The sequence below is a fragment of the Podarcis gaigeae genome, assembly GCF_964106915.1.
Source record: "Podarcis gaigeae genome assembly, chromosome: 16".
Lineage (NCBI taxonomy): Eukaryota > Metazoa > Chordata > Lepidosauria > Squamata > Lacertidae > Podarcis > Podarcis gaigeae.
Genome location: NC_139693.1, coordinates 38,448,534 through 38,476,108, shown reverse-complemented (window position 1 = coordinate 38,476,108; position 27,575 = coordinate 38,448,534). Strand labels below are relative to the sequence as shown.

Below are 27,575 nucleotides of genomic sequence, written 5' to 3'. Positions count from 1 at the left end.
GCGGCGCATGCGCACACAGGCTGGGGCCTTCTTCCCTCAGGCGAGCTGACCCGAACCGCAGTAGGTAAGAGGCGTCAGCACAGCGGTTTTCTGCTTTTCCTCCGGCCTAGGTGGAGGTGCAGCGTGCGGGGTTCCCGGTCCCCACCTCGGCCATCGATTGAGAGGCCTTTCGCTCAGTTGCTGAAGAAACCCAGGAGTCCTGCGCCCCCGCCCCCAAACCTCCCCCCCTACAAAACCGGAATCTAGTAGCCCTTCACCAAGGAGGACCCAGGAGCCCCAACCTTAGTCGTGTATTTTTTGCATTTATAGCCCACCCTTTTGTTCATGGAGCTCAACGTGACGAGCACATGATTCTTCCCGCCTTCCTTTAATCACCACCACAAGCCTGTGAGGTAGGTCAGCGACTGGCCCAAGATCATTCAGGGAGCTTCATGCTTGGGGGGGGGGGGATTTGAAGTTGGGTCTGTGAGGTCCTCGTCTGACACACCAACCCAGACTTCCTCGATCTTGGGTCCCCAGATGTTGTTGGACTTCAATTCCCATCATCCCTAATGAGAAGGGCCAGCAGTCAGGAATGATGGGAGTTGTAGTCCAACCACGTCTGGGGACCAGAGATTGAGAAAGTCTGCTCTAACCACTGCACCACCTGGCTCTCAAACTTCTCACCCCTCCAAAAAAAAAAAAGACCCCTCGCTTTCTGTGCCCAGCACCATCCACAACCAGGAGAGACCCAGGAGCCTTTCCTCCACACTGCATCATTTGAAAAGGCAGGACTCAGCATTCTTTCTCCCCCTTCCCACCCTCACCTCCAAAACAAAGAGCTTTTCTATTCTCCCCGCAAAAACTACAAAGTCAATGAATCCTCTTCCCCTGCAATCACCTTTAAGCCCCAGGAGTACTGACTACCTGTCCCAGCCCACAAAAACAGGAGTCCCACCCTGTCTCTTGTGTGTCAGGGATGGAATATAGAAGTTCTGCTGCATCTTCACCTCAGATGTGGAGCTGGAATTGCAACCCAGAGTCTTGCTGCCCAAGCACGTCCAGAGCCAAGAATTGAGCCCAGGAGTCTTCTTGTTGCACCTACAGCATGTAGCCTGGAGTCTTCCACTTATAAAACAGGGGCAGGAACATGACAGGCAGGATGCCTGTTCCTTTTGACTTAGAAACCAAACCCTTAAAATTGCACCATGGAAACCATGTCACCAGGACATCAAGGGAGACTGGGAGCAATTGGGCTACTAGAGCAGCATTAGGCTGGAAGGGTCAGCAGACAAGTTTGTATTTTCCCCTGGCAGCTGCCTAGCTGTTTGCAGAGCCTTACCTCGTTTTGAAAACCCAGACACAAAAGTATAGCAACATCTACTCACTCTTGCCATGATGAACGGTGGCCAACTTGTGTTTAATCTAGCATTTGGTTGCAATGCCTTGCAGTCTTCCTAGGAGGTCCTACAGAGGAAATCCTGATGCAGCCTTTTCCCCTGGCAACTGATGTGGCCAGCAGTGGATTGTGACTTCAGCACAGAGTGAAATGGGGTGGGTGGATGGGAAGATGAGCAGTGGGGAACGTGTCTTCAAAGCAGCGTACTTCATTTCAAACAAAATGCTTGAGGGGGTATGTTTTGTTCATTTTTTATTTTATTTTTAATTGTTTAAATTGGCATCAGAAATGCATCATCATCTGGAAGACCGCATTTCTTGAACAGAGAAGCTGGAGTTTTGTGGCTGGTGGACACATTCTGTTTTATGATGGTGTTGCTCTGGAATGGAGCCTTCAAATTGGAAATGCTCTGCTGGTATCTTGGGGGCAGGAGAGAGCAGAATATCATTAACAGATGCTGGCATCAGTGAAACCTTAGAAGGGAGGTGTACTTTAACGTTTTTTGTTTTTTAATTGCCTTCTTAAACTAGAAGGTATGGTATATATTTATTTAAAAAACTCAGTACCATTATTTATCAAATCTCATTATTCCATTGTTTGACTTCAGTAACCTATTTTGGCTGCTGCTGCTTTTTAAAAAAGCTGAATCAACTATATTCCATTTTTGGCTAAGCTTTTCTTTCTTCCACCCACTACTTATTTCTTGGCAGTATCCTGAAATTCAGTTTAAAGTTACTGGGATTAGTTGCCCTATTAATTTAATACTGTGGGTGGTAAGAGGAGGAAGAAACCTGCACTATGTATTTAAATTTCCAAATGCACTGAGAGATGAAAAAGCAATATGATCTCCTGTCCTCTCTCCTTTCAGTTCTTGTTATGTACTCCCTCACCTGCCTGTCACATTATTTATTACAGTAGACATGGGAGGGACTGGACAACAGAATAAGAACATAAGAGGAGCCTGTTGGATCAGGCCAGTGCCCCATCTAATCCAGCATCTTCTCACAGTGACAAACCCACATGCAGGACCTAAGCACAAGAAGACTCCCCTCCTGCAGTATTCAACTTGTCTAGGTAGCCTTTGCCATCATAGTGCTTTTCAGATGTTACAGATTACAATCACCATCACCTGGCTCAGTCTAATGGGAGTTGTAGTCCAAGAAATCTGGATAGTAGAGCTGTAAGGCATTGTTTTCTATTTCACCCTTTATTCATTGCAAGCAGCGCTGTTTCTGTTGCACTGCAGCTTGTCTTCCACCAAAACCCACATTATTCATCTTGCTGTCCACTGTAGCAAAATTACATAACTTAAGTAACTGATGATGTAAGTGACATATCCATGCAAATGGAAAGGGGAGTAATCAGTTGCATATTGTTTGTGGAGTGAAAGCAACAGCAACAACAGTGAATAATATTCGCTGGATTGATTTGTGTGCTGGATGGGGCATATAATTGGCAATTCCTGTTTCCATTTCTTTTTGGTCAGAATTCTCCAGCATCCCCTGTGAAAGGTACTGTGCTAGCAAAGGTTGGGATAGGGGAAGGATTTGGTGGAAGAAAAAGGGTTGAATCTGTTTTCACTGCATTGTCAGGGAAAATAAAGTTACTTCGTAGACCAAGTTGCAGCCTGGCAGTCCTAAGGAAGAGCAAAGAGCTGCTTTATTCCCGTTGCTTGATCACTTTCTTTGAAAACTGTTTTATTACTTTTGCCAAATCCAGACATACTTAAGCTGGAAACCCAAAAGGCATATATTTAGAATCATTTTAGCAAAATGAAGCGCCTCTGTTTGCCCACAGACCAGTTCAGGGTTAAGCATTCCAGGGCAGTGCCATCATGGAACATGTGACCAGCAGCTGCAGCATGACCTCCTACTTATCTGTATAATCAGTGCTCTTCTGGGTGAAGATGTGTTTTCCACTTCTGACTATTGCTTGGAATTTGTCCAGACAAATCAGTAGTGATATTGGTGATTTCTATAGCCCTGTCATTTTATAATAATTACAATTCTGGTTTTGCAAGGAAGCATTTACTTCCTCCCCTATCTCTTGGTTTCTGGTGCCACCAAGTGAGCATTTTGGCTCATTGAAAATATTTGGTTTTTCTGTACCCTTTGGATTAGCAATTGCTAAGGGGTACTGTGAGCAGAAACCTGTTTGGTCTTCCTCTACAGAAATGGAAGTCCTTTCAGTTTGTGTTTTTAATTTAAGCAAATAAATGATTTACAATTGGTCCAATATACATAAAACAGATGGTTGGATAAATCGCTCAAATAAAGCAAAAGGTTCCTAATAATGTGTGTGTAGCAGCATTATCTTGACCCCGAAGCCTTTTCAATTTGATCATGGTGAAGATTGGAGTACCTGTGGATAAATACTTCCAAGGCCACATTCCACGATTTGTGTGCTGGCACAGTGGCCAAGTGAGTGTTCAGATGTGGCAGGTGTTAGAATCAGGCTGTTAGTCTTGCTCCCTTAATCATAGAGTGGCTTTGTTCTCAGAAAAAGAGACATCAAGCTGGAAAGGTTAATTGCCACTTGTCTGAGTAACAGAAAAAGACCGTGGCCAGTTTTTTTACTCCTCTCTTTTTTTTCCAGGAAAAGATTAACTTCAGCCAGAAGTTGGAAAAGCACCCTGTACTGTTTAGTAACAAGATGGTATTTCAGTTTGGGGACTGGGAGGGGGAGAGACTTCAGGGGTGGAGAAGGCTCAAAGGGAGGATAGCAACTATATCACAGCCCTACCCGCATCATATGAGATGTTGGTGTTGTGTGGTGTCATGGGTGGGATTAAATCATCAGACAGGATATCATTTCTTTTGACAGTTAAGTCCTCTCCTGCTACCCTGGAATGTAATGTGAAGTCAGCAGAGTCAATGAAAACAGACAGCTTGCATTCCACACTGCAGTGGTGTAGTCTGAGAAAAATTAAAAAAAAATGGGTCCCATCCTCCACCACCAAAAGCACAGCACCATAAAGTGCATGTGTACAAAAGGCTGTGGCTGAATAGTAAGCAACTGCTTTGTGCCTTCATGGTCACAGGGTCAATCCCTGGCAGCTTCAGATAGGGCTGGGCAAGAACCCTGCCTGAAATCATGGAGAGCCTCTGCCAGTCAGTGAAGACAGTACTGAGCTAGATAGACCAATGGTCTCACTCAGTATAATTCTTCTTCCTATGTTCCACTGAATGTTAGGGCCAGATATATTGACAGTTACTTATGAGTATTTTCTTGGCTTCTCTCCTATTGTTTAAATTAGGAGTCCTCATCTCCAGAGTTTTCTATGCCTCCCTCAAGTTTACCGCTCTTGACAAACACATTGAATGGACTAAGTGGTTTCCCTTTGGCATCAAGGCTTTGGTGGAAGTCACGTTTTTTAATGCCTTGGTGGCCCAGACCATTGCTCCTTGAAGTGGGAAAAAAGAGCTTCAGAGACCTCCTTCCTCTAGACGAGGCTGACCTAGAAGAGCAGTTTGTCCGTGGCTCTGGACCCGGAGGCCAAGCAACCAATAAAACCAGTAACTGTGTGGTCCTGAAACATCTTCCTTCAGGAATTGTAGTCAAGGTGAGTTGCTTGACTTTGCTCCACGTCTGCTTCTGTGGCAAGTTTCACTAGTTTTCTGCTTCACATAATACAGTGTTTAGTACAACAGAGGTTTGTAAAAAGCTTGTCCACTGGAGTGAGAGTCGTGCTCAGGTGATCAGCCAGGAAGCTTTCATACCACGAAAAACTATATACTGTTGGATAGGCATATGGGCTAATAAGGCTGAGGTGTGCGTTCTTCACATTCCTGAGAAGCCCCATGTGTAGCATCCAGGTCATAGCAGCTAGAATGGGTAGAGCAGGGATAACTCACATGGTGCCCTTCATACATTTTGGACAATAATTCCATTTTCATAAAATTTGTGTATCACTTGATTGTAGAAATAACCTCAAAGCAGTCTTCCCTGACAGTGATGTTGCAGCGATCCTGGGAAATGTAATCCAAAACATCTGGTGAGCACCATGTTGGCTATCTCCAGTCAGATTCATGAGAAAATCCGTTTTGGGAGTCTAATCCAAAGGAATTGTCAGCATGTGGTGCATCCACCAAGAGTCTATAGGTAGTTCTTGAAATCATGATTCTGTGAGGTAGGAAACAGATGACAAAGGCACCTTTCAACAGGCGGAGACTGAACTGCCATTTCATCAGTAGAGTAGGGGTGGGCAGTGTCAGGTTTTCAACACTGCAATGTATCACCAGGCAAACGTTGTGATCTGGTGGTACATCGCAATGTTCAAAACCCTGCTTTCTACCACAGCGCTACAAGATGGGGTGAAATCACTCTTTCAAGCTTCTAGAGTCCTTTTGTGCCTCTCTAGCCTTCTCATCTGCTTCCTTCTCTGAGAATTATCTTTCCCAGACAAAGTAGTTCTGTATCACCAGGCCTGCAATAGCATTCTAACTTTCAGGTTGGGGCTGGCTCCAATCCCCTAAGCAAATTATTTTTTCTCCCCGCCCTCCTTCTAGTGCCATCAGACAAGATCAGTGGAGCAGAACCGTAAAAAAGCTAGAGAGATCCTCCAGGAGAAAGTGGATGTTTTCTACAAAGGTGAAACCAGTGACGTCGTTAAGGAGAAACAGGAATTTCAGAAGAAAAAGCAAGAGAAGAAGAGGCGAGCGAAAGAAAATCTTGAAAGGAAAAGGCATTTGAAAGAAATGCAAGCATTAGAGGACAAATAAACAGGATTGGGTAGTTGTGGGTTTTGTTTAAAATAAACCTCATCCAATTTGGTGTGCCTGGGAGGGGGACACTTGCTTGGCTGTGGTTTTTTAGAATTGTGAGAAAAACTGCTTGCAGTTCAGAGGCAGAAATGCAAGTGATGGTACACTGTGACGTTTGTAGATGTTCATCATTCCATCATTTCAGATGGAAAAGAGCTTTTCTACCTTTGCGGTAACCAGCAATTGAGCCTACAAACCAACCTTGCCTCACTCTTAAGAAGTTACATGTTCAAACATGTTCCAGATGGAACCAGATGGATGCCCCTTGTTTTAAGGCAGGAGTAGGGAGACTTCCTGTCCACACTTTCAGGAATTGGTGCCCAGTTGCCTTTCGGTAATAACACATCAGTGGTTTTGTGGTTGTGGACAAGCAACGCTTAGCTGCAAGCCCTGCCCTAGCCTCTGTCATCAGGTCATTACCCAAAATAGGCCATGCGTGTGTTGGCCACTCTACTCTGCAGCCATGAAGCAGTGGGTGTGGCGTGTTCCCAGCATTGTGTCAGCATTCGGCACAAGGCATGCAAAATGAGAACTGCACGACACCCAAGCAGAGCCATAAAACTAGAACAGCATGGGATGCAGTGGAGTGGCAAAGCCACCAAGTATGTGGTGTCTAACCCTGGGTTCTTCAACCTTGAGTTCTCAGGTGTATGTGTGTTGGGAGCCCCCGTTTTCCCATCATCCCCAGCCATCTTAGCCAATGATCAGGGATGATGGAAGTTGTAGTTCAACAACAGCTGAGAATCCAAGGTTGAAAAAGAGTGGCCTAGCCCAGGATTAGCTGGATCTCTTACTTTGCCGCCTGCAGAATATAGCAGCGAGGCATTAATCTCAAGCACTACAGCAGGGATGGAGAACCTGTCGTGCTCTAGTGGCTTTTGGACTTCTTTCCCCATCAACCCCAATCATTGGCCTTGCTGAAAGAGGCTGAAGAGGGTTGGGAGTCTGACAACATCTGGAAGGCCATATGTTCCCTCCATAAATGTTCTGCTTTGCCTCAACAGTGCTGGAGTGGATGTCCAGTGGGTCCTATCTGTGGCAGAGACAAGTGAACAAGCAAGTATGGATGCTGAAACAAACAAACCAAAAACCTCAAGCTGAAAGTTGCTTTCAACCAAGGTGGAATGATACTTCATTATAGGGACATGCTAGAACAGTGGTCCCTTTTTGTCACCTGCTGCTGAACTTGAAGCTCACTCTGGCTAACCGATGGCCTAAACACAGCAGAGAACAGAGCAGCAACTCCCTTTCCTGGCAAATGGTGGTGGCACTTTATGGGACCAGTGGAACCCTCTAAGGCAAGGATGTGGCCCTCCATATTTTGTTGGGCTCCAATCAGCCCTGTTCATCAAGGTCCAATGGAAAAGGGTGAAGGGAACTGTAGTCTGATAGCTGGAGTGTCCCAAATTTTCCACCCCTGCTCTATATAATGTATAATGAAAGCCAGTTCTGCTAAGGCTTCTCAGCTCAAGTGAAGGTGTCAAGGTGGCTTCTGCCACTTCTTCCAGCATTCCTCAAGAGTTTTTGGGTGGTTGCATACACTCTGGTGAGGTAGAGGTCGTCAGTCAGGAAGGTTGAACACCCACCAGCAGAAGCCTCCATCTCTTTAAAGCAACCGTTGACAATGCTGGAAAGTGGATTTGGAGGGAAACGGGAACCCATGAGTAGTACCGGCTGACCACCAACTATGTCATAGACCAGAGCTTTTCAATCTTCGCATGTTGGTGACAAACTTTTTAGACATGCATATTTCGCAACAGGGTAATTCAGTTTTACTAGCAAACTGACAGCCAAACTAACCCCCTTATTAGAGCATTCGTGCAACACACCTACACTTTGCAGCCAACACACTAACGTGTTGTGACACAGTTTGGAAAGCTCTTTTATAGACCAATGAAGTTCACTGAGCTCAATGGGTCTGTGTGATGTCACTGGATATTGCATGTTCAGAATGGTGTAAGGGGTAATTCCCCCATCATGCTTGCTTACCTTATTTTTATCCTTTATGCTTCCACATCACCAAGTTCCTATGCTGGATTTCCTGAGGGATCTCTCAGATGTTCCAATAATTCTATGCTTTAATGCTTTTGAGTAATTGGGCCTCTGCTGCTTAACAGTACCAAATTGTTAATGAAAATAAGCTTTATTACGTCAAGTAATAAATACATACAAAGATGCAAATAACAGTTTTAGTCACTTATTTGGATTTTTTTTTTTTTTGGCAAAGTTACAATTTAAATCTGGGGGAATAGAGTTGCTTTTGGGGCCTGTGACAGGTTAGAATAGTCTTTTTGTAGAACTCATGCACTTTTAATGGAAACACTAACAATCATGCAAAATGGTGGGGCGGGGGGATAATTTTTGAACAAAATTTATGGTGCGTGCACCAAATTAGAAATTAGGCTGTCAGCTGGTGAAACAAAAAACAATATCTGTACTCAAAATTAAAGGAGTCTGGTAAGAAATGGTTTAGTGGTGAAGCCAAATGAATGCTTGAGGATTAAGGCAGCTGTTTTCAAATTTTGCTTTCAAGGAGCCCTTTACTCCTCTGCTGTTCTGCAAAGGCTGATTGTTTGCCATAGGAAGTCTGCTGCACTGCAGAGGACTCTGGGGTGCGTACACCCAATCCATGGGGTGTGATGTCTGGAGCTGCTTAGCTTTGCCAATGCCCCACATAACCATACCTTGCAACCTAGAACATAACCAGTGCTCCTTTTACATTACACAGGAATACTGGCGGCAGCAGAGGAGCTCCCTTTTCAGGGGAGCGTGTCCAACATTACTGATATTGTTACTGAGAAGTCCCTAGAAAGCTAAGGAGCCATAGACCTTTCCTAGAATGCAGTTTGAAAACCACTGGATATGGGGAACACTGTTAGTTGAAGGAGCAACCTGAGGCAGAACAGAGAATTAAGTGAGAGGAATGCAGTTGTTTTTAAATAAAAAAAATCAGCTAATTCAGGGAATGCTTCAAATGATATACTGCAAACTCCACTTTAAATAAGAGGAAGGATAATCTTCTTGACTATGGCCAGGATCCAGAAGAAAAAAAGACAGCACATGTTTTATCCACCTAAGGGGACCTTTGGACTTTCTCAAACCAATGCCCCCCATGCTGGATGGTGAGCTGCTTTTGAAACCAAGCGGCATTTCAAAAGCCGATTGAAGTATGGCACAGGGTGGATGTATTAGTTGGGGGGATTCAAACTTTCCACTGGGCACAGAAGCCCTTGGTTGCCTCCCAAGTGCTACTTTGGATTGCGGCCCACATTCTTGGAAATGGCAGTGGGGGGGGGAGTGGTAGAGTCAAATTAAGGGATCTCTCTGAATGCCTTCTGTAGTCTCCAAAGGAACTGGTGTCCCTTTTTCATAAGAGGTGGAAAAATCTTGCAGCCACGGGAAGAGATGCTAGGATCTTGCATTGCGCTCAGTCTCTGCCAAACACTCTCGGACTAGTCCTCTGGCGTGAATGATGCCTGCAAAATAAGTAACATAAAGTCTGCTTGTGTTTACTTTTACAAAAGCAATACAGTGGTACCTCAGTTTAAGAACACTCCTGTTTACGAACAATTCGGTTTACGAACTCTGCGAAACTGGAAGAAGTGTCCCGCTTTGCGAACTTTACCTTGGTCTAAGAACAGAATCCAAACGGTGGAAGGGCACCGGCGGCAGGAGGCCTCATTAAGGAAAGTGCGCCTCGGTTTAAGAACTATATACAGTTTGGGAGGCACTGACTTTTTGCCAGCTTCATATGAAGGAATAGCTGTTTTTTTCATTTCACTGGGACATTTGCCGGAGAACTTCCTTGGTGTAGCATGCCTTTGAGTTATATATTTCCCCCTTTTTCTGAAGCGGTTCAGTGACCATTGCAGCATTTTTTGTAAGGAAGAAAGTATTATCTTTAAATACTTTTGGAGAGGGGCAAAGCATGTTTCTAGGTGGCCAGGGCAACAGGCGCATAGCAACCCATTAATCCAGGTGTATCCAAGATGGTGCCATCCAAATGTTGCTGAACTGCAACTCTCATTAGCCCTGATCATTGGCTATGCTGACTGGGGCTGGGAGGAGTTGCCAGGTATCAGAACAGTCAGTCTTCAGTCATGGTAAAGGGACCCCTGACTGTTAGTCGTGGCTGTCTCTGGAGTTGCGGCACTCATCTCACTTTATTAACTGAGGGAGCCAGCAAACAGCTTCCGGGTCATGTGGCCAGCATGACTAAGCCGCTTCGGGCAAACCAGAGCAGCGCACGGAAAAGCCGTTTACCTTCCCACCAGAGCAGTACCTATTTATCTACTTGCAGTTTGATGTGCTTTCGAACTGCTAGGTGGGCAGGAGAAGGGACTGAGCAACAGGAGCTCACCCCGTTGTTGGGATTCGAACTGCCAACCTTCTGATTGGCAAGTCCGAGGCTCTGTGGTTTAACCCACAGCGCCTATACGTTAAAAGTCATCTATTACCGTATTTTTCGCCCTATAAGACGCACTTTTTCCCCTCCAAAAATGAAGGGGAAATGTGTGTGCGTCTTATCGGGCGAATGCAGGCTCCTTGGCTTCAGCAATAGCAACGCGAAGCCTCTGAAGCCTGCGCTCCGGAGGCTTCGCGTTGCTTCCCTGAAGCCAGGAGAGTCTGCTCTTTGAGGCTGGCGGTGGGGAAAGCAGCGCTTCCCCCATTGCCGCCCCAGAGGATGGGGGGCAGCAGAAAGGCGCGCGACGCCTTCCCGCTACTCTCCAACCTGGCTTTGAGGCTGACGGTGGGGAAAGCAGCGCTTCCCCCATCGCCAGCCGCAGAGGATGGGGGGCAGCAGGAAGGCGCACGACGCCTTCCCGCTACTCTCCATGCCTCCTGCAGGCTTTTCTAGGAGGTAGGGGAATGCCCCCACCTCCCGCAAAAGCAGGCAAAAGCCGTGCACTCTTTAAAGGGGCTCCGCGGCTTCTGCTGGCTTTTCTACGGGGGGGGGGAATTCCCCCACCTCCTAGAAAAGCCTGCAGGAGCCGCACACCCTTTAAAAGAGCGCACCGCTCTTGGGGGCTTTTCCTAGAGGAGGGAGAAGGGACTGACTGGCCGTTTCAGTCCCTTCTCCCTCCTGGTCGAAAAGCCTGCAGGAGTCACGCTGGGCTCCTGTGGGCTTTTGCGGGAGGTGGGGGAATTCCGCCACTTCCCACAAAAGCAGGGAGAAGGTCTTGGAGTAGCGCACAGGCTGCGTGCAGCCTGTCCACTGCTCCCAGAACTGCGGGGGGGAAATCATATTTTTTTACTTGATTTCCCCCCCTGAAAACTAGGTGCGTCCTATGGGCCGGTGCGTCCTATAGGGCGAAAAATACGGTACTTCATATGCTCTTGGTATGAACTGCACAGGTTAGAAGTGGGTGGCCTTCTCTTTGGGTGGGACTAGGTGGCGTTTTCGTTTCTACGCTGGCTTAAAGTGGGAGCTCCTGGGCCACTAGAAGCCCAACCTGGACCACTCTTATTAATAAACCTTTATCAGATACTGTGTTTTTGACCTTTTCCTCATAGTCTTGTGGACTAGGTCCTTAAGTCAAGTGATTTAGTGTAAATGATACGGCCTAAAATATTTCTCTCAATATTAGCTTCATTACCTCGTTTTAACCTTTCCATGGCACTTTTACTTCCAGCATATGTAGGCCTGATTTCTTTTCCTAATTCTTCTATGATGGCCAAAAGTTCTGCATACTTGCTCTGTGGTACTTGACTGCTACTTGTTCCCTGGCAGCAGAAAGAGATGGGGTCTGAATTAGAGCAGAGCAAATCACAAGAACCAACACACCACAATAAAGCTCAAATCAATCAGTTCATTAATTGCAGGGTGACAGTGCAATCCTACACATGCTCTGATTAGTGGGGATTACTCTTGGGAAAAAGGTAAAGGTACCCCTGCCCGTACGGGCCAGTCTTGACAGACTCTGGGGTTGTGCGCCCATCTCACTTAAGAGGCCAGGGGCCAGCGCTGTCCGGAGACACTTCCGGGTCACGTGGCCAGCGTGACATCGCTGCTCTGGCGAGCCAGAGCCGCACACGGAAACGCCGTTTACCTTCCCGCTAGTAAGCGGCCCCTATTTATCTACTTGCACCCGGGGGTGCTTTCGAACTGCTAGGTTGGCAGGCGCTGGGACTGAACGACTGGAGCGCACCCCGCCACGGGGATTCGAACCGCCGACCATGCGATCGGCAAGTCCTAGGCGCTGAGGCTTTAACCCACAGCGCCACCTAAAGCATGCATAGAATTGCAGTCTAAAAGTGGCTGTTTAGTGCAGGCTATATTGGGATGGGAGGGTTTTCCCCTCATTATTTTATTTATTTACTGTACTTGAAAAAACATATATTGCTTGATTGTAAGAAATCCTATTAAGCAGCTTACAAAATTATCAAATATTAACATTATCAATAAAAACAGTTAAAAACGGGTCCTTTAAAATATTTAAAAGATCATTAAAATCAATAGTAGCTAAAACGAAGAAAGACATCAACATTTCACATAGAATATTAGAGTGGGAAGGGACCCCAAATGCCATCTAGTCCAACGCCCTGCAATACAGGAATCCTGCCCACAGCCATCTGCATAGGCTTGCCTAAACAAAAATGTTTCAATCAGACGTCTGTCTGGTGTTGACAGGCTGGGAGTTACAATGTGTAACCCCTCCCCCCAAAGATAACTATTTCTTACAGGTGTTCCAGTTCCACATATCACAACAGTTGAGTGGGCATGTAAGGGGTAAGGCGACCCTGCAAGTAAACTGGTTCCCAGGTTGTTGAGGGCTTAATATGTTAATAACAACACACTGAGCTTGTCTGGGTAGCTGCTGGGAAATTGGCAACTAATGCAGATCCCTGAGCAGAGGGGTTCTATGCAGACATTCGTGACAGCAGCCGTGCTGAAGCATTCTGCACTAGCTGCAGCTTCCGGATCAAGCCCGAGGGAAGCCCCAAATAGGGAGCACTGCGCCTTTAAAGCAACTTGAACGTGAAAGCTGCAATATTTATTAATGCCATCATTGAAGCGAGCAGGTCAACGCTTGTGAAAAACAGAAGCTTGTTAACAAATAAACATGAACCCTTAAATGCCACACCCACAGCAAAAACGCCATGTACCTGAATCACATAATCACTCAGTGCTGAATTTGGTCAATATCACTTCTGTTTGGAAACTGTAATATTTATTTTAATCCATCCACTTAAATTTAATCCATTAAATGACATCACGACCAGTTTGTTGACTTACACAGGCATTTCCTCGATTTCTCAGCCCATCTCCAGATTTTAACTGCTGCACTGTTTTAATTGGGGACATTTATATTCTAACTTTTCTGTCACTCTGTTTTCATATTTTGCAAACTACTAATTTGGAACTGTATGTGGTGTACGTATATAAATTAATAATATAGACAACTTCCCTTTTTTCCAACAAGTCTTTTCAAATGAGGTTCTTATCCCAGTCTGTTTCTGTCGGATTTGTAATTGTCCTTATATATGTTTTTTATTGTCAAACCCTTGGGGATGTTTCAAGGGAACTCGTTCATAAATGAATGAATAAATGGCATAAGAGACACACTGCTGGCAGCCCAGAATGTTGGAAGTTTTTACCTGCACTCCTTGTGTGTAACCTAGAGATGGGGGTCCGTAGTCATTTATAAGCTGTCTGTATTGCCCTGAGCCTGCCATGCTGGTGGAGGGAGAGTGGACGTTCCCAGCTTTGGAAAAAGAAAACATACAAAGTGAGAATGATTACCAAATGTTGAGTAAGATACAAAGCTAGCAGGTTAAACATTCTGGTTTGGAAAGGTCAGTACCTGTCTTCCTCATTCCGCTAATAGTTGCCAGCTATGCTAATGCAGTGGTAAAAATAAACACCATATTGTCCTGATCAGTAGAAGCACGAGACACCATGGCAATCGTAACACATTGACATTTGCTGAAAGCTTTTCCCAAGCACTCAGAGTTCTTCACATAGATTATCTTGGACATCCTAACAGGAACCCTGTAAAGTAGGTCACCATTATTCTCCCCATATTGCAGATGGAGAGACCGTCCAACAAGTGAACAGCTCACCTAAAGTCTATATGTGGTATAAAAATAACCGTTTATTTATTTAACTGATGTGGCAAGGTTAATAGGCCTTTGTCAGAAATGGTGGTCTCTTGTAGGAGCAGAAGGGGAAAGGGAAGTGGATGGGAATAAATAAAATGTTATTTGTAGCCTTGGCATCTGTGTCCCAGACTGGGTGCTGCTTCGCTATCCCCTGATCTATCGCTGCAAAACTCCTCACCTGGCCAGGCTAGCCCTTCCCCATGACTGCCAATGAGTGCTGCCAAAATGGAGAACACCAGCCATTTGTTGGAGAGGTGTGCCCACATAGGCAGCCTGTTGTTCAGCTATACACATGAAGACCAAAACAAACCACCGGTCTGTCTAACTCAGTTTTAGCCATGCTGATGGTCAGCAGATCTCCCCACCGAAAGAGGCTGGGGATTGAACCCCAGACTTTCTGCATACAAAGCAGATACAATGGTACCTTGGGTTAATAACTTAATTCGTTCTGGAGGTCCGTTCTTACCCTGAAACTGTTCTTAACCTGAGGTACCACTTTAGTTAATGGGGCCTCCTGCCGCAGCACGATTTCTGTTCTCATCCTGAAGCAAAGTTCTTAACCCGAGGTACTATTTCTGGGTTAGCAGAGTCTGTAACCTGAAGCGTCTGTAACTCGAGGTACCACTGTACTCTTCACCAATAAGGAGCTAGGGCCTCTTCCCTTTGTAAAACAGAGCGCAACATGCAATGTTCAGGAAACATGCGGGGTGGGGGAGGCAATACGGTGAGAAGGGAGGCCCTGAAGATCTCCAACCGGACTGGCATGTCATCCCCCCCCCCCCCGCACCTTCTCCTGGGGCCATCTTCCCCCGAAGCGCACCTAAGCTTGCCCTAGAGGCTGCTGATGAGTTTAAGCCAGCGTCCCTGTCCCCCCAAAGCTCCCCCCCCCGATGCCAAGCCACTGGGTAACCTTGGGTGCCTTTACCTGATCCTTTGCCGTCTGCCTCGAAGACGTAGTAAGACATAGTGGCCAACACAGAGCGCGCCTTATCAGCACCGCAGCAGCAGGCCCCGAGAACAAAAGGAGGGTTTTGGACTTGGCTGCGGTGCCAGCCCTCCTTGCACAGTGCAGATGGCCGCATTAGTCGCTGTGCCAGCTCAGCTCAGATGGAGGGTGCGGGTGGGAGGGTGGAAGGAAGGAAGGAAGGAAAGAAAGAAAAACATAGCCATGCTTGCTTTGAAAGCCCCGGATCCTGAAAGGGTTCCTGCACCCCAAAAAGGACATCAAATCCAGGCCAAACTTTTAAAGGGCAACCCTGCTCCGAGATGTGGCCAGCTTTGGAAAGCAGCAAAGTATGGTAGGAGTTACCGAGGCAGATTTCGGATGGTTTCTGGCAGTCAAAGGCATAGCATGGGCTTGGCTTTGCTCTAGCAAAGGGCCCCTCGCTCAGTGGCAGCCCCCACCTGCTTGCCTTCCTCCTTACAGCTAGTCTTTTTTTTGGGGGGTGGCACTGGCATTCCCTGTCGGCTGCTGTCTCATCACCCTCAGCGCTGCCCTTGCAGAACTCAGCAGGGAAAAGGAGGCCCCCCCGTGGACAAAGGTAGCATGAATTGCCTGTGCCTGCCATTGGCTCAGGTGCTGCCTACTATTTAAGCTTGCCACCTTCTGCCCCACCAGTCTCAACGAACATCAGCTACTCCTGATTCTTTGCGTGCAGACGGCCCCAGGATCCACCCCTCCCTGGCATCTCCAGCAAAGGCTGGGAGAGAACCCAGCCTGAAGTTCTGGCAGGCTGCTGCCACACAGCAGAGACCACCCTGAACGAGGGGAACCAATGGTCTGACTTAAGGCAGTTTCCTATGTTCTTTCATAGACTGGTCATAGCTCAGGGGCACTGTTGTTCTTGACACCCGTCTGCCTCGAGACAATGCACTGCGCCTCCAGGAATCAAAGCAAACGGCTATATTAGCGGCACCAAAGCAACCTCCTTGGGGAACAAGGCTGGGCTACATGCGGAGGTCCTGGGCTGCCCAGACAACAAGACACACACACACACTCACACTCGGGTCTCACTGATGTGGTCCAAAGGAAAGGAAAGCAAGACATTTGGCACCAGGTTGGCTTGGAGGAGATGCTGAAAGGAGGCGTAGAAGGCACCTTCCAGGTGGACGAACCCTCATTTTTCTCTACAGCATGTGCAGAAACCACCTTATTAACCATTGGACCTGGGTGTAGCCGATTCATATTAGGGTGGGCTGGATCAATGTTAGGGGGGACAGAACCAATCTATCTGTGACACAATTGGTCACTTAGTTAAGTATTATTATTTTTTTATTTGATTTAGGGGGAGGCAGTTGCCCCCCCTTTTGCTACGCCCATCTTTGGACCCACTATTGGTCCTATCCATTCAATCCACCAGAGTCCGTCTTTGCATGCAGGTAAGGTAAAGGTAAAGGTACCCCTGCCCGTACGGGCCAGTCTTGACAGACTCTGGGGTTGTGCGCCCATCTCACTCAAGAGGCCAGGGGCCAGCGCTGTCCGGAGACACTTCCGGGTCACGTGGCCAGCGTGACATCGCTGCTCTGGCGAGCCAGAGCTGCACACGGAAACGCCGTTTACCTTCCCGCTAGTAAGCGGTCCCTATTTATCTACTTGCACCCGAGGGTGCTTTCGAACTGCTAGGTTGGCAGGCGCTGGGACCGAGCAACGGGAGCGCACCCCGCCGCAGGGATTCGAACCGCCGACCTTTTGATTGGCAAGCCCTAGGCGCTGAGGCTTGCAGAGAAGTCCCTAATTCACTGAGGGTTTGTGACCCATCAGCTACCCATGCCTGGTTTAGCCAACCAGTCAAAGCCATTCCTGGGCTGTGGCAGCTGTTGCATATTGACAGCTTCCAGGAGCTACAGGTGAGAGCTGAGTGCAGAGTGGGGACCATTGGTGGACAAACCACCCCAGGAGGAGAATGATGCATCTCCCACCAGAGGGAAGCCTAACACCCCATACACTGGGGCATTACTCTCTTATTATTGCTGCTGTTTCCATTTATAGACCGCTTTACGATCTGAAAGATCCATAGCAAGTGATTTGCGCAACAAAATACATAAACAATATCCATAACCATAAAATAAAAAATATCATAAAAAATAATATACAACTGTATCTTAAAAATATATCGTAGCAGTTTGCAACAATATAAAAACATAAAGCCAGACAATAAAATCAAAAAAAATTAAAAGCAAAGAGAAATGAAAAACAAACATCAGTAGACCATTGTGAGGGGGTGTACGTCTCATCTGCCTGCCTAAGCCTGGAGGAATAGATAAGTTTTCAGCAAGCGTTTAAAAGTTGGCAACTTACAACTACCTAAATTGTAGTTGGGAATTTCCGCTGATGTAGCTGCCTATTAAACATGCAGGAGCCCCACCCCCACTTGCCCCCAGCTACTTGGTACAAGACCCAGAAGCCAGCCGGCACTCTGTCCCAAGCAATCCAGAATGAAGCATGTCCAAAACTACTGCTGGGAGGAACAAAACAAGCCCCTCTTGAGCAAGGATGCCAAGGTGGAGAGGGAGGACAGGAGCCCACCCCCCAAAACTACTGCTGGGAGGAACAAAACAAGCCCCTCTTGAGCAAGGATGCCAAGGTGGAGAGGGAGGACAGGAGCCCACCCAGGCCAGATGCACCAGTCAGTTCATTTCAGTGGGGAATCCGTGTCCACGGTAATATACCTTAGGCAAAGGTAAGGTATATAAAACTAATAAATAAATAATTTGGGCAGGCAGCCTAGTTAGTGGCTTCCAGCTAGGATTTCCACTCTCTTTTTTGATAGGGTTCCTGTGCTATTAACAGCCACATGACTGGCAAATTATTATTGTTAATTACCTGTCCTTCACCATAAGTTCCCAGGGCATGTACTGTATTACATTGGCAGCAGTACCATAAATAGTAATAGTATATTTTGTATAGCACCCTTCATCTGAAGATCACAGGTTTATCAACACAAAAATACATCATAAAACAGAAACAAACCACAACTCCTCTCTCCCACAAACACATTTTTAAGAACCATAGAATGTTAATTAGCCAAACACCTGGTCATAGAGAAACGTTTTTACCTGGCACCTAAATACATGTAATGAAGGCGCCAGATGAGCCTCCTCAGGGAGATTTCTACAAATGAGGGGCCACTGCAGAAAAGGCCTGTTCTTGTGTTGCCACCCTCCAGACCTCTTGTAGGGAAGGCACACAAAGAAGGGCCTCAGAGGATGGTTGCAGGGTCCAGGTCGGTTCATATGGGGAGAGGCAGGCCTTGAGGTGTTATGGTCCTGAGCTGCTTAGGGATTTATAGATCAAAACCAGCACTTTGAATTGGACCAGGAAACTAAATGGCAGCCAGTGCATTTGGGCCAGGATTGGCATTAGATGCTGAAACCGTCTGGCCCGGTGAGCAACTGAATTCTGCACCAGCTGGTTTCTGAACCATCTGCAGAAGCAGCCCTACTTAAAAGGCATTGCAGTTATCTAACCTAGAAGTTACCACAGTATAGACAACAGAAGTTAGGCTGTCCCTGTCCGGATAAGGGTACAGCTGGGCCATCAGTCAAAGCTGACAGAAGACGTTCTGTGCCATCAAGGCTGCCTCAGCCTCAAGCGACAGCAAAGGATCCAGGAGGACCTCCAAGTTGTGCACCCGACTCCTTCAGAACCAATGTTACTCCATCAAGAGCAGACAACCCCTCCGCCATCTGGTCTAGGGAACCACCAACTAGCAGCGTCTCCGTCTTATCTGGATTGAGCTTCAGTTTGAGGCTCTCATCCAGGCCATGACCAAGGCAAGAAATTTGCTAGATGCTTTATTTATACAAATGCACATGACTCAATGTGACTTAAGAAAATAATATGAAAGATATATTCCACAGGTGTTGCTTACTATCAAACAACTGCAGCATAGCAATGGAAAAAGGTTTGCCTGCTGCATTTCTCCCTCTAAGGCTCAGGAGTCCTGCCAGAACGGAAAGTGGCTATTCTTGCAGGGGAACCATGAAGAGAAGGAAAATAACTGGTATTGCCAGCTTTTATTTCTTTTTACTGTTAAGTGTTGGTGCTCCTGTGCCTTCAACAGCAGCCTGATACAGACAAATTCTGCCTTTCCATTGTTTTGCTCCCTGCAAAGAAAAGCCCCACTTAATTTCCATATGCTGGGCTGTTTATAAAGCCACAGGAGCAGGAATTTTTTTTAATGTTGGCACCTCAAACTGGTGTTAATGAGGAACTTTGCCAGAGTGATGGGCAACCAATGGGGGGGCAGGGGGGCGAGCATACATCAAGGTCCAATGGGGACACTCCTAAGAGAGGTTATACACATCAGTATAGTAAATTTTCCCTTCTGCAGAGCTTGGGAGCTGCCTTCTCTCTGCTTCCTAATTGATGGGGAAATCAAAGTTAAGTGGGTAATTAACAGCAGCAAAAAAGCCCTTTAAAAGCCTCCCCCCCCTCACACACATCATAGCCACCTGGAATGCATAAGGACACTCAGATGCAGGATGACACTGGGGTAGAGGAGAGAAAAGACATTACTGAGCCTACAGTGGCCTTCAAAACTTTCCAGCCCCACAACGGTGGGTGGGTCACAGCTGATGATTATTGGCTTTGGATTTCCCACACATTTGGCTTGAAGAAGGGGCTGGGGTTAAGTCCCCCCCCCCTCTGAAAACCAGAATTCCTGTGTCTTTAATATTAGCACAACAGGCAGAAATTTGACCAGGAAAGCATTCTTTCTTCAGCCTTTTTCAGGCTAAGAGAGTAAAGGAAGCCACAGCAATCACTCTTAATTCCTGCTACATTTAAAAAGCGAAATCTGCCTTCATATCTGCAAACAAAGTTAGAGTTTACAGGTCTGAATCTGGGGGGTGTGTGTGTTAAGGGGGGGTAGTATTTCATTTGGATGGCTGAGAGAGGCCCCCTCCAGCCCTGAACGCTCAAGCCAAGCTGCCTAATCAGAGAGAGGGAGCATTTGCAGTCATATCACTGAGAATCCGAGATATTCAATTGCCAGGGCTCCTTTGTCTAACTCCCTTGGCCTTACGCCAGGGTGCTGGCATTAGCGCTTAGCGAGAGGAAGGGCTGGTGTACAAAGCAGACAGAGAAACCATTTTGGAAACTGATGAGTGCTATTTACTTCCCTTCCCCCCTCCCCAATTCCACCTAAAGAGTTTCTCTATAGAATGGATGAGGCACAAAGAAGCAGTACAGGTGAAATGGGGACAGGCTGAGCATCCCTGGAAATGGTTGTGGAAGGGCCTTCAATAACAATGCAATTATTATATTATCAGGTTTCGTTAAAGAGCATAAGAGATTTGGGGAGAGACTGGTTCCAGTTGCCTCGGTCAACTCTTGAAGGATGTCCCTTGTCCAAGCACATCTAAAACATCACAATTATTCTTCTGTCCAAAACACAGGACAAAAGCAAATGTTTTGCTGGGGGCGGGGGGATAGATGGGCAACCAAACCAGCATCCCTACACAAGAAACTGGAATTAAAAACGGGCTTCCACTGACACCCAAGAGACTCTGTTGCCACCACACGTCTTCTCTCCAAATACCTTGTTTCCACTCAGATTTAGGTGTTTTTTTTAAAAAAGACATAAAATGTTGCTTCTGCTCACTGTAAGGGGTCCTATTTAGAAGCTCCAAAGCCAAAATGAGGCATCTGAAGAAAAACATTTGCAAATCCAAGGCTCCAAGCATATGAACACACAAGGCTCAGACAAGGGGTCTTGAAGGGCACAACCCGTCAGGACATTCTCCTGCACAAAACCCATTGCAAATCACCAGGACGACGCATGAAGGGAGGGTGTTCCACAGGGAGGGCGCGACTACCGAGAAGGCCGTCTGCCTGATCCCTTTGGACATCACTGGTTCAAATAGTGCAGACTGAAAATGTTCAGTCCACCATCTTGATTCAAAATGGTGTCCAGCTGAATCCAAACATGGGTGAAAACCTGCAGCTTGATCTTAGGAGCCAACATGCAATATTTGGTTATGGTATCTTAAGGGGTGTTCAAATGCATAGTAAACAAACAATTAGACACACAGAGTGAGAGAAAGAGAGAGAACTACAAATTAATTTTCAAATGTGCTCAAACAACTCTTTAATCAGCAGCATTTGCTTTAAGAAACCAAAGTCTAAGTTTCTGCTAAGTTTCTGCTACAACAATAGATAGTCCCAATTATTAATTTCAACAGGACAGCTTAAACCTTGAAGCAGAGGGGTCTGCAAACTTTCTACCTCCAGGGCCCACTTAAGAGAGCTGAAAACAGCAGTCACAAGATACTGGCACATGGAGGACAGGGCTAATCAAGCCGTGCCCTGGCGACTACCGATAGAATTTTCTACAGATGCCCAATCCATCTTTGGAAATTGGTAAATTCTTTGCCACTGTTTTTTCTTCAAAAACATTTGCTTTGGAGCTACTGTGACAACCCAACCTCAGTTTTGAGCAGATTTTTCTGAGCCAGAGGCAGTAAATGGAGCAGCTTTTCTTTTATATTTTCCCCTTCCCACCCCACACCTCTCAAAGTATTTTTTACCCATGTCCTATAATTTCTTCACCCATTTTCCTTTCACACTCAACTTGTAAGTTATTCCCTCCTCTTCAAAAAAACTGTCAGTCTTTCCTCCTTCCTCACCTTTTCCATTCATTCATTTCTTCTATTAGAGTTTCCCCCTCTTGTTCTCTTTTCAATTCCTTATTTATTTGACTCCATCCTATTCTTGCGATTGCAATTTGTTCTAAACTGTTTTTGATGTTGTATCTTAAATTGCTGAGACCCACCCTGGGACCTTCAGGCCAAGGGTGGGTAAATAACAGCCAAGGTGGCTTTATATTATTATTATTATTATTATTATTATTATTATTATTATTATTATTATTATTTTATTAAATACTAGTGTTTTCTCTCACTTCCTAATTTCCTTCAACACCTCCTCTGGCCCTTTTCCCTCAGTCTCCCCCTAAGCCTCTCTGTCTCTTGATCACCTTTCCTCAGCATGGAAGGAGTTGCTGGTGCTGGCACTGCTCCAGCCAAAAAGCTGTGGGCGGCAGCGACAAGGTGGGCAAGTGGGCAGGTTGTGGCATTGAGGCCTATTGGCAAGTCCTGACCCACTGCCTCACAGCGGGTGTGGGGACTGTTTGGCCCTCCAGTCGCTGATGAACTACAAGTCCCATCAGTCCAGCAAGCATGGCCAACGGCCAGGGATGGTGGGAGTTGTAGCACCACCGGGAGGGACAAAGGTTCTCCACACGTGCCTTCAAGGACATGCTTCAAAAAAGCGATTCCGCTTGCTTTGGAAAGAGAGGTGGAATAGTGGACTCAGACTTCAGGGGAATGTGACTCAGATGCCAACTCAGCCGTAAAGCTCACTGCGTGTCACAGGCCCACCACACTCTCCGATCCTAATTTGCCTCAGAGTTGTAGGAACACCAAAACGCCAGACCAATTTAGCCTTGGAGACAGAGAGACAGAGGAAATCCCAAATGGCAATTTGAGGCAGATATTCATTCTCAGGGTCCTCTCTCAGTCACAAAAATCTGCATCTGACAGGGGATCTGGTTATAGTAGTAACTCTGCTGAACTTGCCTGGTTTTGCCCACACAGCGGAACTGACTTCTGAGTCCACGTGCAGAGGGCTGAGCTGTGCATGGCAGAGAGCACTGCCAGGCCAGGGGACCCAGGCTCCGGGGCAGAAAACAGGCTTTCCGCGCAGAAAGCCCCAGGTCCAATCCTCAGCCTCTCCAATGACAAGACTCTCAGGTAGCAGCCAAGAAATGGAGGCAAATGGAAATTGTCCATCAAGAAGTCCCCCAGAGCAACTTTGCATACACTCCCCCCCCCACCCCTTTGCTTATGGTTGGAGCAATTTCTCTTTAAAGTCTGGATGACCACAGAAATAATTACACTTGCCTCAGAGGACCTCAGTGGGAGCGGTTGCCTGGCAATTCCCAGCAAAGGCAGGCTTGCCTCTCTCTCGGCCTGAAGAGCTTCCAGCTGCAGTGATGGCCAGACCCCCCTGGGACCAGCAGCGCAGAAGGGGGGGAACCGACAGGAGGGTGAAGCCAAGGAGGGGCAGAGCCAACTGGTTCTAGGTTTCTGCCCACCTTCTTCCCCGGTGAGGAAGCTGGCTGGCAGTGGACCCTGCCAACTGTACAATTCTATGATTCTAAGAAGACGGGGGGGGGGGGGGGCAAAACTGCAGGGAGCTGGTGGGGCAGTGACCCATTTGCCCTAATAAAGCAGCTTCCATAGCTCAGCTGCTCCCCCCCCCTTGCCTCAAAGGACTTCAGGGGGCTCTGTTGCCTAGTAGGCAGAGGCTGGAGGGCAATCAAGGAAATCCCACATGAATACGCCATAGAGACACCACACTATTTCTGTTCCCAATAGCAGCCTCAAATGCAACTTTTAGTGTGAGGATCTTTGGAAAAGCTGATGTGAGAGTCTTTCAGGACTCAAGTATGCTAAACCAGGAGTCGGGAAATTTTGGGCCTGCTGAATTTACTTTGTCTTTTGCTGGAAACTCAAGATCAATCAACCAGAGCCATGTGTAAAAGACATACTGTATTGTTTAAAAACAAAGATCAGGGTTCTGTGTGTATTCTGCATATTCTGTGTGTTTTATTCAAGTGGTATATAAGCAGAGCTTTTTTTCAGCCGAAACTTCCAGCACCTCTCAGGTGGTCGCCATTACCATTCTAAGAGAATGAGGTGAGTTCCAGCACCTCTTTTTCCAGAAAAATAGCACTGGATATAAGTATTGTAAAACACAGAGAGAGTTTTCTGCAGTTTGCAAGAGGAAAGTTAAACCGAAGGAAACTTTTTTGTGTGTGTGTGGAAGGGGAAGATGTGGAAGAGAAAGGCAAAATAAAGTAAAACAGTAGAAACAAAAGTGAAAGTGAAACACAGGGTTTTCTCCAATGAAGTTCTACTCAAAAGCGGACCCAGTGAAATTAATGGACCTTTGTAATGTTTATTCATTTCAATGGGACTACTAGGAGTATGACTAACACTGAAAACAACCCAGGCTCTCTCTTCACACAAATGACAAGTTTAACTGATAAGAAGATTAAGGTCAAAACACCCAGCTTTTCTAAACAGTAAAGTCTTGTTTAAGGGGCAGTTTACACATCCATGAACATCACTTGGTCACAAGAGGCAGCTGGATGTGAGAACATGCACTGAAGTAGATATTGGTGACAATGAAGTTTCACCTGGGGCAATGCCCATCAGTCAGATGCACACATCTCCTGAATGGCACACTCAGCAAGCAGTGAGCCTGCCTTGCAGCATGCCACTCTCAAGGCGTCTCAGAGCACCAGTTCCTAAACTTTTCTGCTAAAGGACCACTTGAAAACTGCTGACAGTCTTGGTGAACTACTTAATGCTTTTCTGGCCTGTCCTAGCAATTCACAATGAAATGCAATATATAATAATAATAATAATAATAATAATAATAATAATATGCTCTTAAATCACAAATCCATGGACACACTGTCTGAAGCTTGCTGACTGAAGCAGCTGGGGGAACCCTGGGTTACAGCAAACGCTTTGCCTGCAGGTCCCAGGTCCCTCTGCCACACCTTCAGTTAAGAGGCTCTCAGGTACCAGCTGATGGGGAGAAAAGACATAGTGATTTGCAATAAGGCCGCTTCCAAAGGTTCTCATCTTCAGGAGGGTGCATGAGATCAGAGACAGTGTGGTGTAGTGGTGAGAGTGTCGACTAGGACCTGGGAGAGGCCCCGGTGCGAATCCCCTCCACCCCACTCAGCCACGAAGAAGCTCCCTGGATGCGACCCTTGGGGAGCCTACCTCCCAGGGTTGTCGTGGAAGTTAAACGCGGAGAGTTGGCAGTGAACCCTGAGCTCCTTGGAGGAAAAGGTGGGAGATTTTATATATATATATATGCAATAAATAAATGAAAACCGTATCATTTGCGGGGCGCATGCACGTGGCCGGCTCCCCGAACCCCTCTCCCTCCTCCGCCCGGCTCCTCGCGCACTTGCGCCCCGCCACCAGCAGCGGCCCTCGCCGAGGCGTGCAGCGCGCCTCGCTTCCTGCCTTGATCCGAATCAATCAGCCGCTCTAGGGAGGCGATCATGGAGGGGAAGGGGGGGGAGGAGGCGTCAGGACCGATCCTCCACCCGCCGCTCCTTGATCCCCTTCTTCCCCCCCCCCGCCCAGCCCCCGAGCCCCCCTCGCCCAGGCGCCGCCAATGCCGCCGCCTTCCCGGGGCGCAGCCTGGCCGGGGGAGGGGGCTTGGCCGCCCAGCCAAACTTTGCACCCGCTCGGGTGTCCCCCCCCCGCCCCGGCGCCCCCCAAAAGTGCATAATGGCGGAGATGAATCAGCTCGGCGGATCTGACCTGAGCGGGGAGGGAGGCGAGAGCCCGTCTCCGGGCGGCGGGGCTCCCCCAGGTATCTCTCCAAGGGCGCAGCGCGGCGCTTGCTTCGCCTCCGGGGCCAGCGGGGCTCCCCTCCCCCCCCCTTGCAAAAGGCGAGCCGGTGCCGGATAGCGATCCTCCGTGCGCTTAAGCCGCCGCGCCGAGAAGCCCCGGAGAGGGACCGGCGGAGTTGGCGCCTTACCTTGGCTGATGGGGGGAGCCGCCGCCGCGATGTGCGCGGTCAAGTTTGGCTTGTAAGACATGCCGAGCAGCAGCAGCGACATGGGCGAGGGGAGGCGGCGAAATGTCCTGAAATTCCACGGCGCGGCTCCCTCGGGCTCCGTCTGCCTGTCCGTCGCTCCGTCTGTCTTGCCCGAGACTTTGGGGCTTGTTTACTGCCAGAGACGAGCGCACGCCGCAAATATGGCCGCGTCACATATGGAGAGAGAGAGAGAGAGAGACATCTATATGTACACAGATTGCCGCTCGCTCTTGGGCAGCGCAGGATCGCATCCATGCATCGCGAGGAGGAGGAGGAGGAGGAAGAAGGGGGGGGGCAGAAAGAGGGGAGAGGAGGAGGGAAAAGTTGAACCTCAGCCCAGGGAGTTCTGGAATCCCGTGCAGAAAACGTGCAAGATTTCCCTCCCTCCTCTATTATTGGAAGGAATGAATTCCATCTACTGCCTAGAGAGGTGCAAGCTTTATTATCACCATCAGTTTTTTTTACCCCCTTAAAATAAGTTTTCAGAGTTTTAAAAACAAACATTTTGGAAAGAAGTTTTCAGATGCAGCCATTCTTGGAGGGATGTTTCAGAAAATTAGGGAGCGCGGGAAGAGAAATTAAAGGGTGGGCAGGGAACGGTTGAAAAACGTGTACATACTGCTTGGTTGTTTAATCTCCCCACCAATACAAAAAAAAAGAAGCTCAATATTTGCAACAATTTAAAATAAATAAATGCAACCATGGTTTAGGATACAGGAAAGGCTTTAAAGATATTGAATAATAAACACAGTAGGCTATAAATAAAAATGTCGTGCTACTTGTGTGGGTGGTACCAAATCCTTTGCTTTTTATATTTTATTCACTTTCAGAACCTATCTGTTTTGTTCCAATAGTTTTATTTTCTCATAGTTTTATTTTATCACCTGTTTGGTCATCTATTTGTAAATTTATTAATCAATACCAGAAATTAATATGGAAATTTTAATGGAAATTTATATAATTAACACAAAACATGACCAAGTCTTAAATATTTAACATCTTGTTTGTAGCAAGGTCCTTGAGAGGGTGGGGCAGGTAGCTTCTATTCGGCTTGGCAGAAGCTGGTTGTCCTTGACTAGCTTCAAACATGGGTTTGTTGATGAAAGAGTTTTGGTAACCCTGATAGATGACTTGCAGTGGGAAGACAGGGAGAGCCTTCTCCTTGCTCTCTCAGTGGGGTTTCATACCATTGAGCATGTATTTTCCTCAAGCGCTGTACGGGTTGAGAGTTTGAAGGACGGTGTTCAGGTGGTCCTGCCCCAACCTAGAGATGACTTCTACTCAACTCCTTGGCAGTTGTCCCAGGAGGGGTCCATCTTGCTCTCCAACTACACAAAGCTATTTGGAGGTGACACCCAGCTGTTTCTCCTTTTCATTGGAATCAGATGAGGCTACTTAATCTCTGAAGGCAGCGATGGGCCACACGATGAGAAATAAACTGGAGGTAAATCCTGACAAGATGCTGTGGGCTGATGGCTCCCAAGCCCAGGAATTCAGTGGGTCACCTGTTCTGGAGGGGGCCTGAGGGCACTGCACCAACAGAGGAACAGGTAGCCCCGGAAGGCTGTCCATGAGGCAATGTGACCTCAGCTGAGAAGGTTCTCCACCTTGGCTTATGGCTTTCATGGTTAAAACCAGCAATTTGAAAGGGGCCCAAAATTGGACTGGAAACCAGTGCAGATGACAGAGCCCCAGA

General features: G+C 47.2%; 3 protein-coding genes across 8 annotated transcripts in view; 1 reads left to right on the top strand and 2 right to left on the bottom strand.

Annotated features, from left to right (window-relative positions):
* The window catches only part of MPHOSPH9 (M-phase phosphoprotein 9), a 42,982-nt gene extending 41,805 nt beyond the window's left edge, over positions 1–1,177 (bottom strand). Inside the window, exon 1 of the mRNA XM_083716965.1 lies at positions 990–1,177. The gene's annotated coding sequence lies outside the window, so the exon portion shown is untranslated. The remainder of the gene's footprint in view (positions 1–989) is intronic.
* On the top strand, positions 23–8,322 carry MTRFR (mitochondrial translation release factor in rescue). 4 transcript variants are annotated; one of them, XM_083717767.1, is made up of 3 exons: positions 23–64; positions 4,635–4,940; positions 5,887–8,322. In XM_083717767.1, the coding sequence occupies exons 2-3, from the start codon at positions 4,659–4,661 to the stop codon at positions 6,097–6,099; spliced, it is 495 nt and encodes a 164-aa protein (XP_083573893.1). In that variant the 5' UTR covers positions 23–64; positions 4,635–4,658; the 3' UTR covers positions 6,100–8,322. The 4 variants fall into 4 exon arrangements, with proteins under 4 accessions (XP_083573893.1, XP_083573894.1, XP_083573891.1 ...); XM_083717768.1 differs by lacking the exon at positions 23–64 and adding an exon at positions 151–392; XM_083717765.1 differs by lacking the exon at positions 23–64 and adding an exon at positions 1,511–1,612.
* CDK2AP1 (cyclin dependent kinase 2 associated protein 1) lies at positions 8,266–26,178 on the bottom strand. Of its 3 annotated transcripts, XR_014559121.1 has the most exons (5): positions 15,170–15,560; positions 13,741–13,847; positions 11,739–11,865; positions 9,318–9,617; positions 8,266–9,271 (listed from the first exon to the last, which is right to left on the bottom strand). XR_014559121.1 is itself a non-coding variant. In XM_083717795.1 (4 exons), exons 1-4 carry the CDS (start codon positions 25,899–25,901, stop codon positions 9,550–9,552), a joined length of 384 nt encoding a protein of 127 aa, XP_083573921.1. In that variant the 5' UTR covers positions 25,902–26,178; the 3' UTR covers positions 8,266–9,549. The 3 variants fall into 3 exon arrangements, 2 of the variants coding, with proteins under 2 accessions (XP_083573921.1, XP_083573920.1); XM_083717795.1 differs by lacking the exon at positions 15,170–15,560 and adding an exon at positions 25,820–26,178 and having other exon boundaries at positions 8,266–9,617; XM_083717794.1 differs by having other exon boundaries at positions 8,266–9,617.
* Between the last annotated feature and the right edge of the window lie 1,397 nt (positions 26,179–27,575).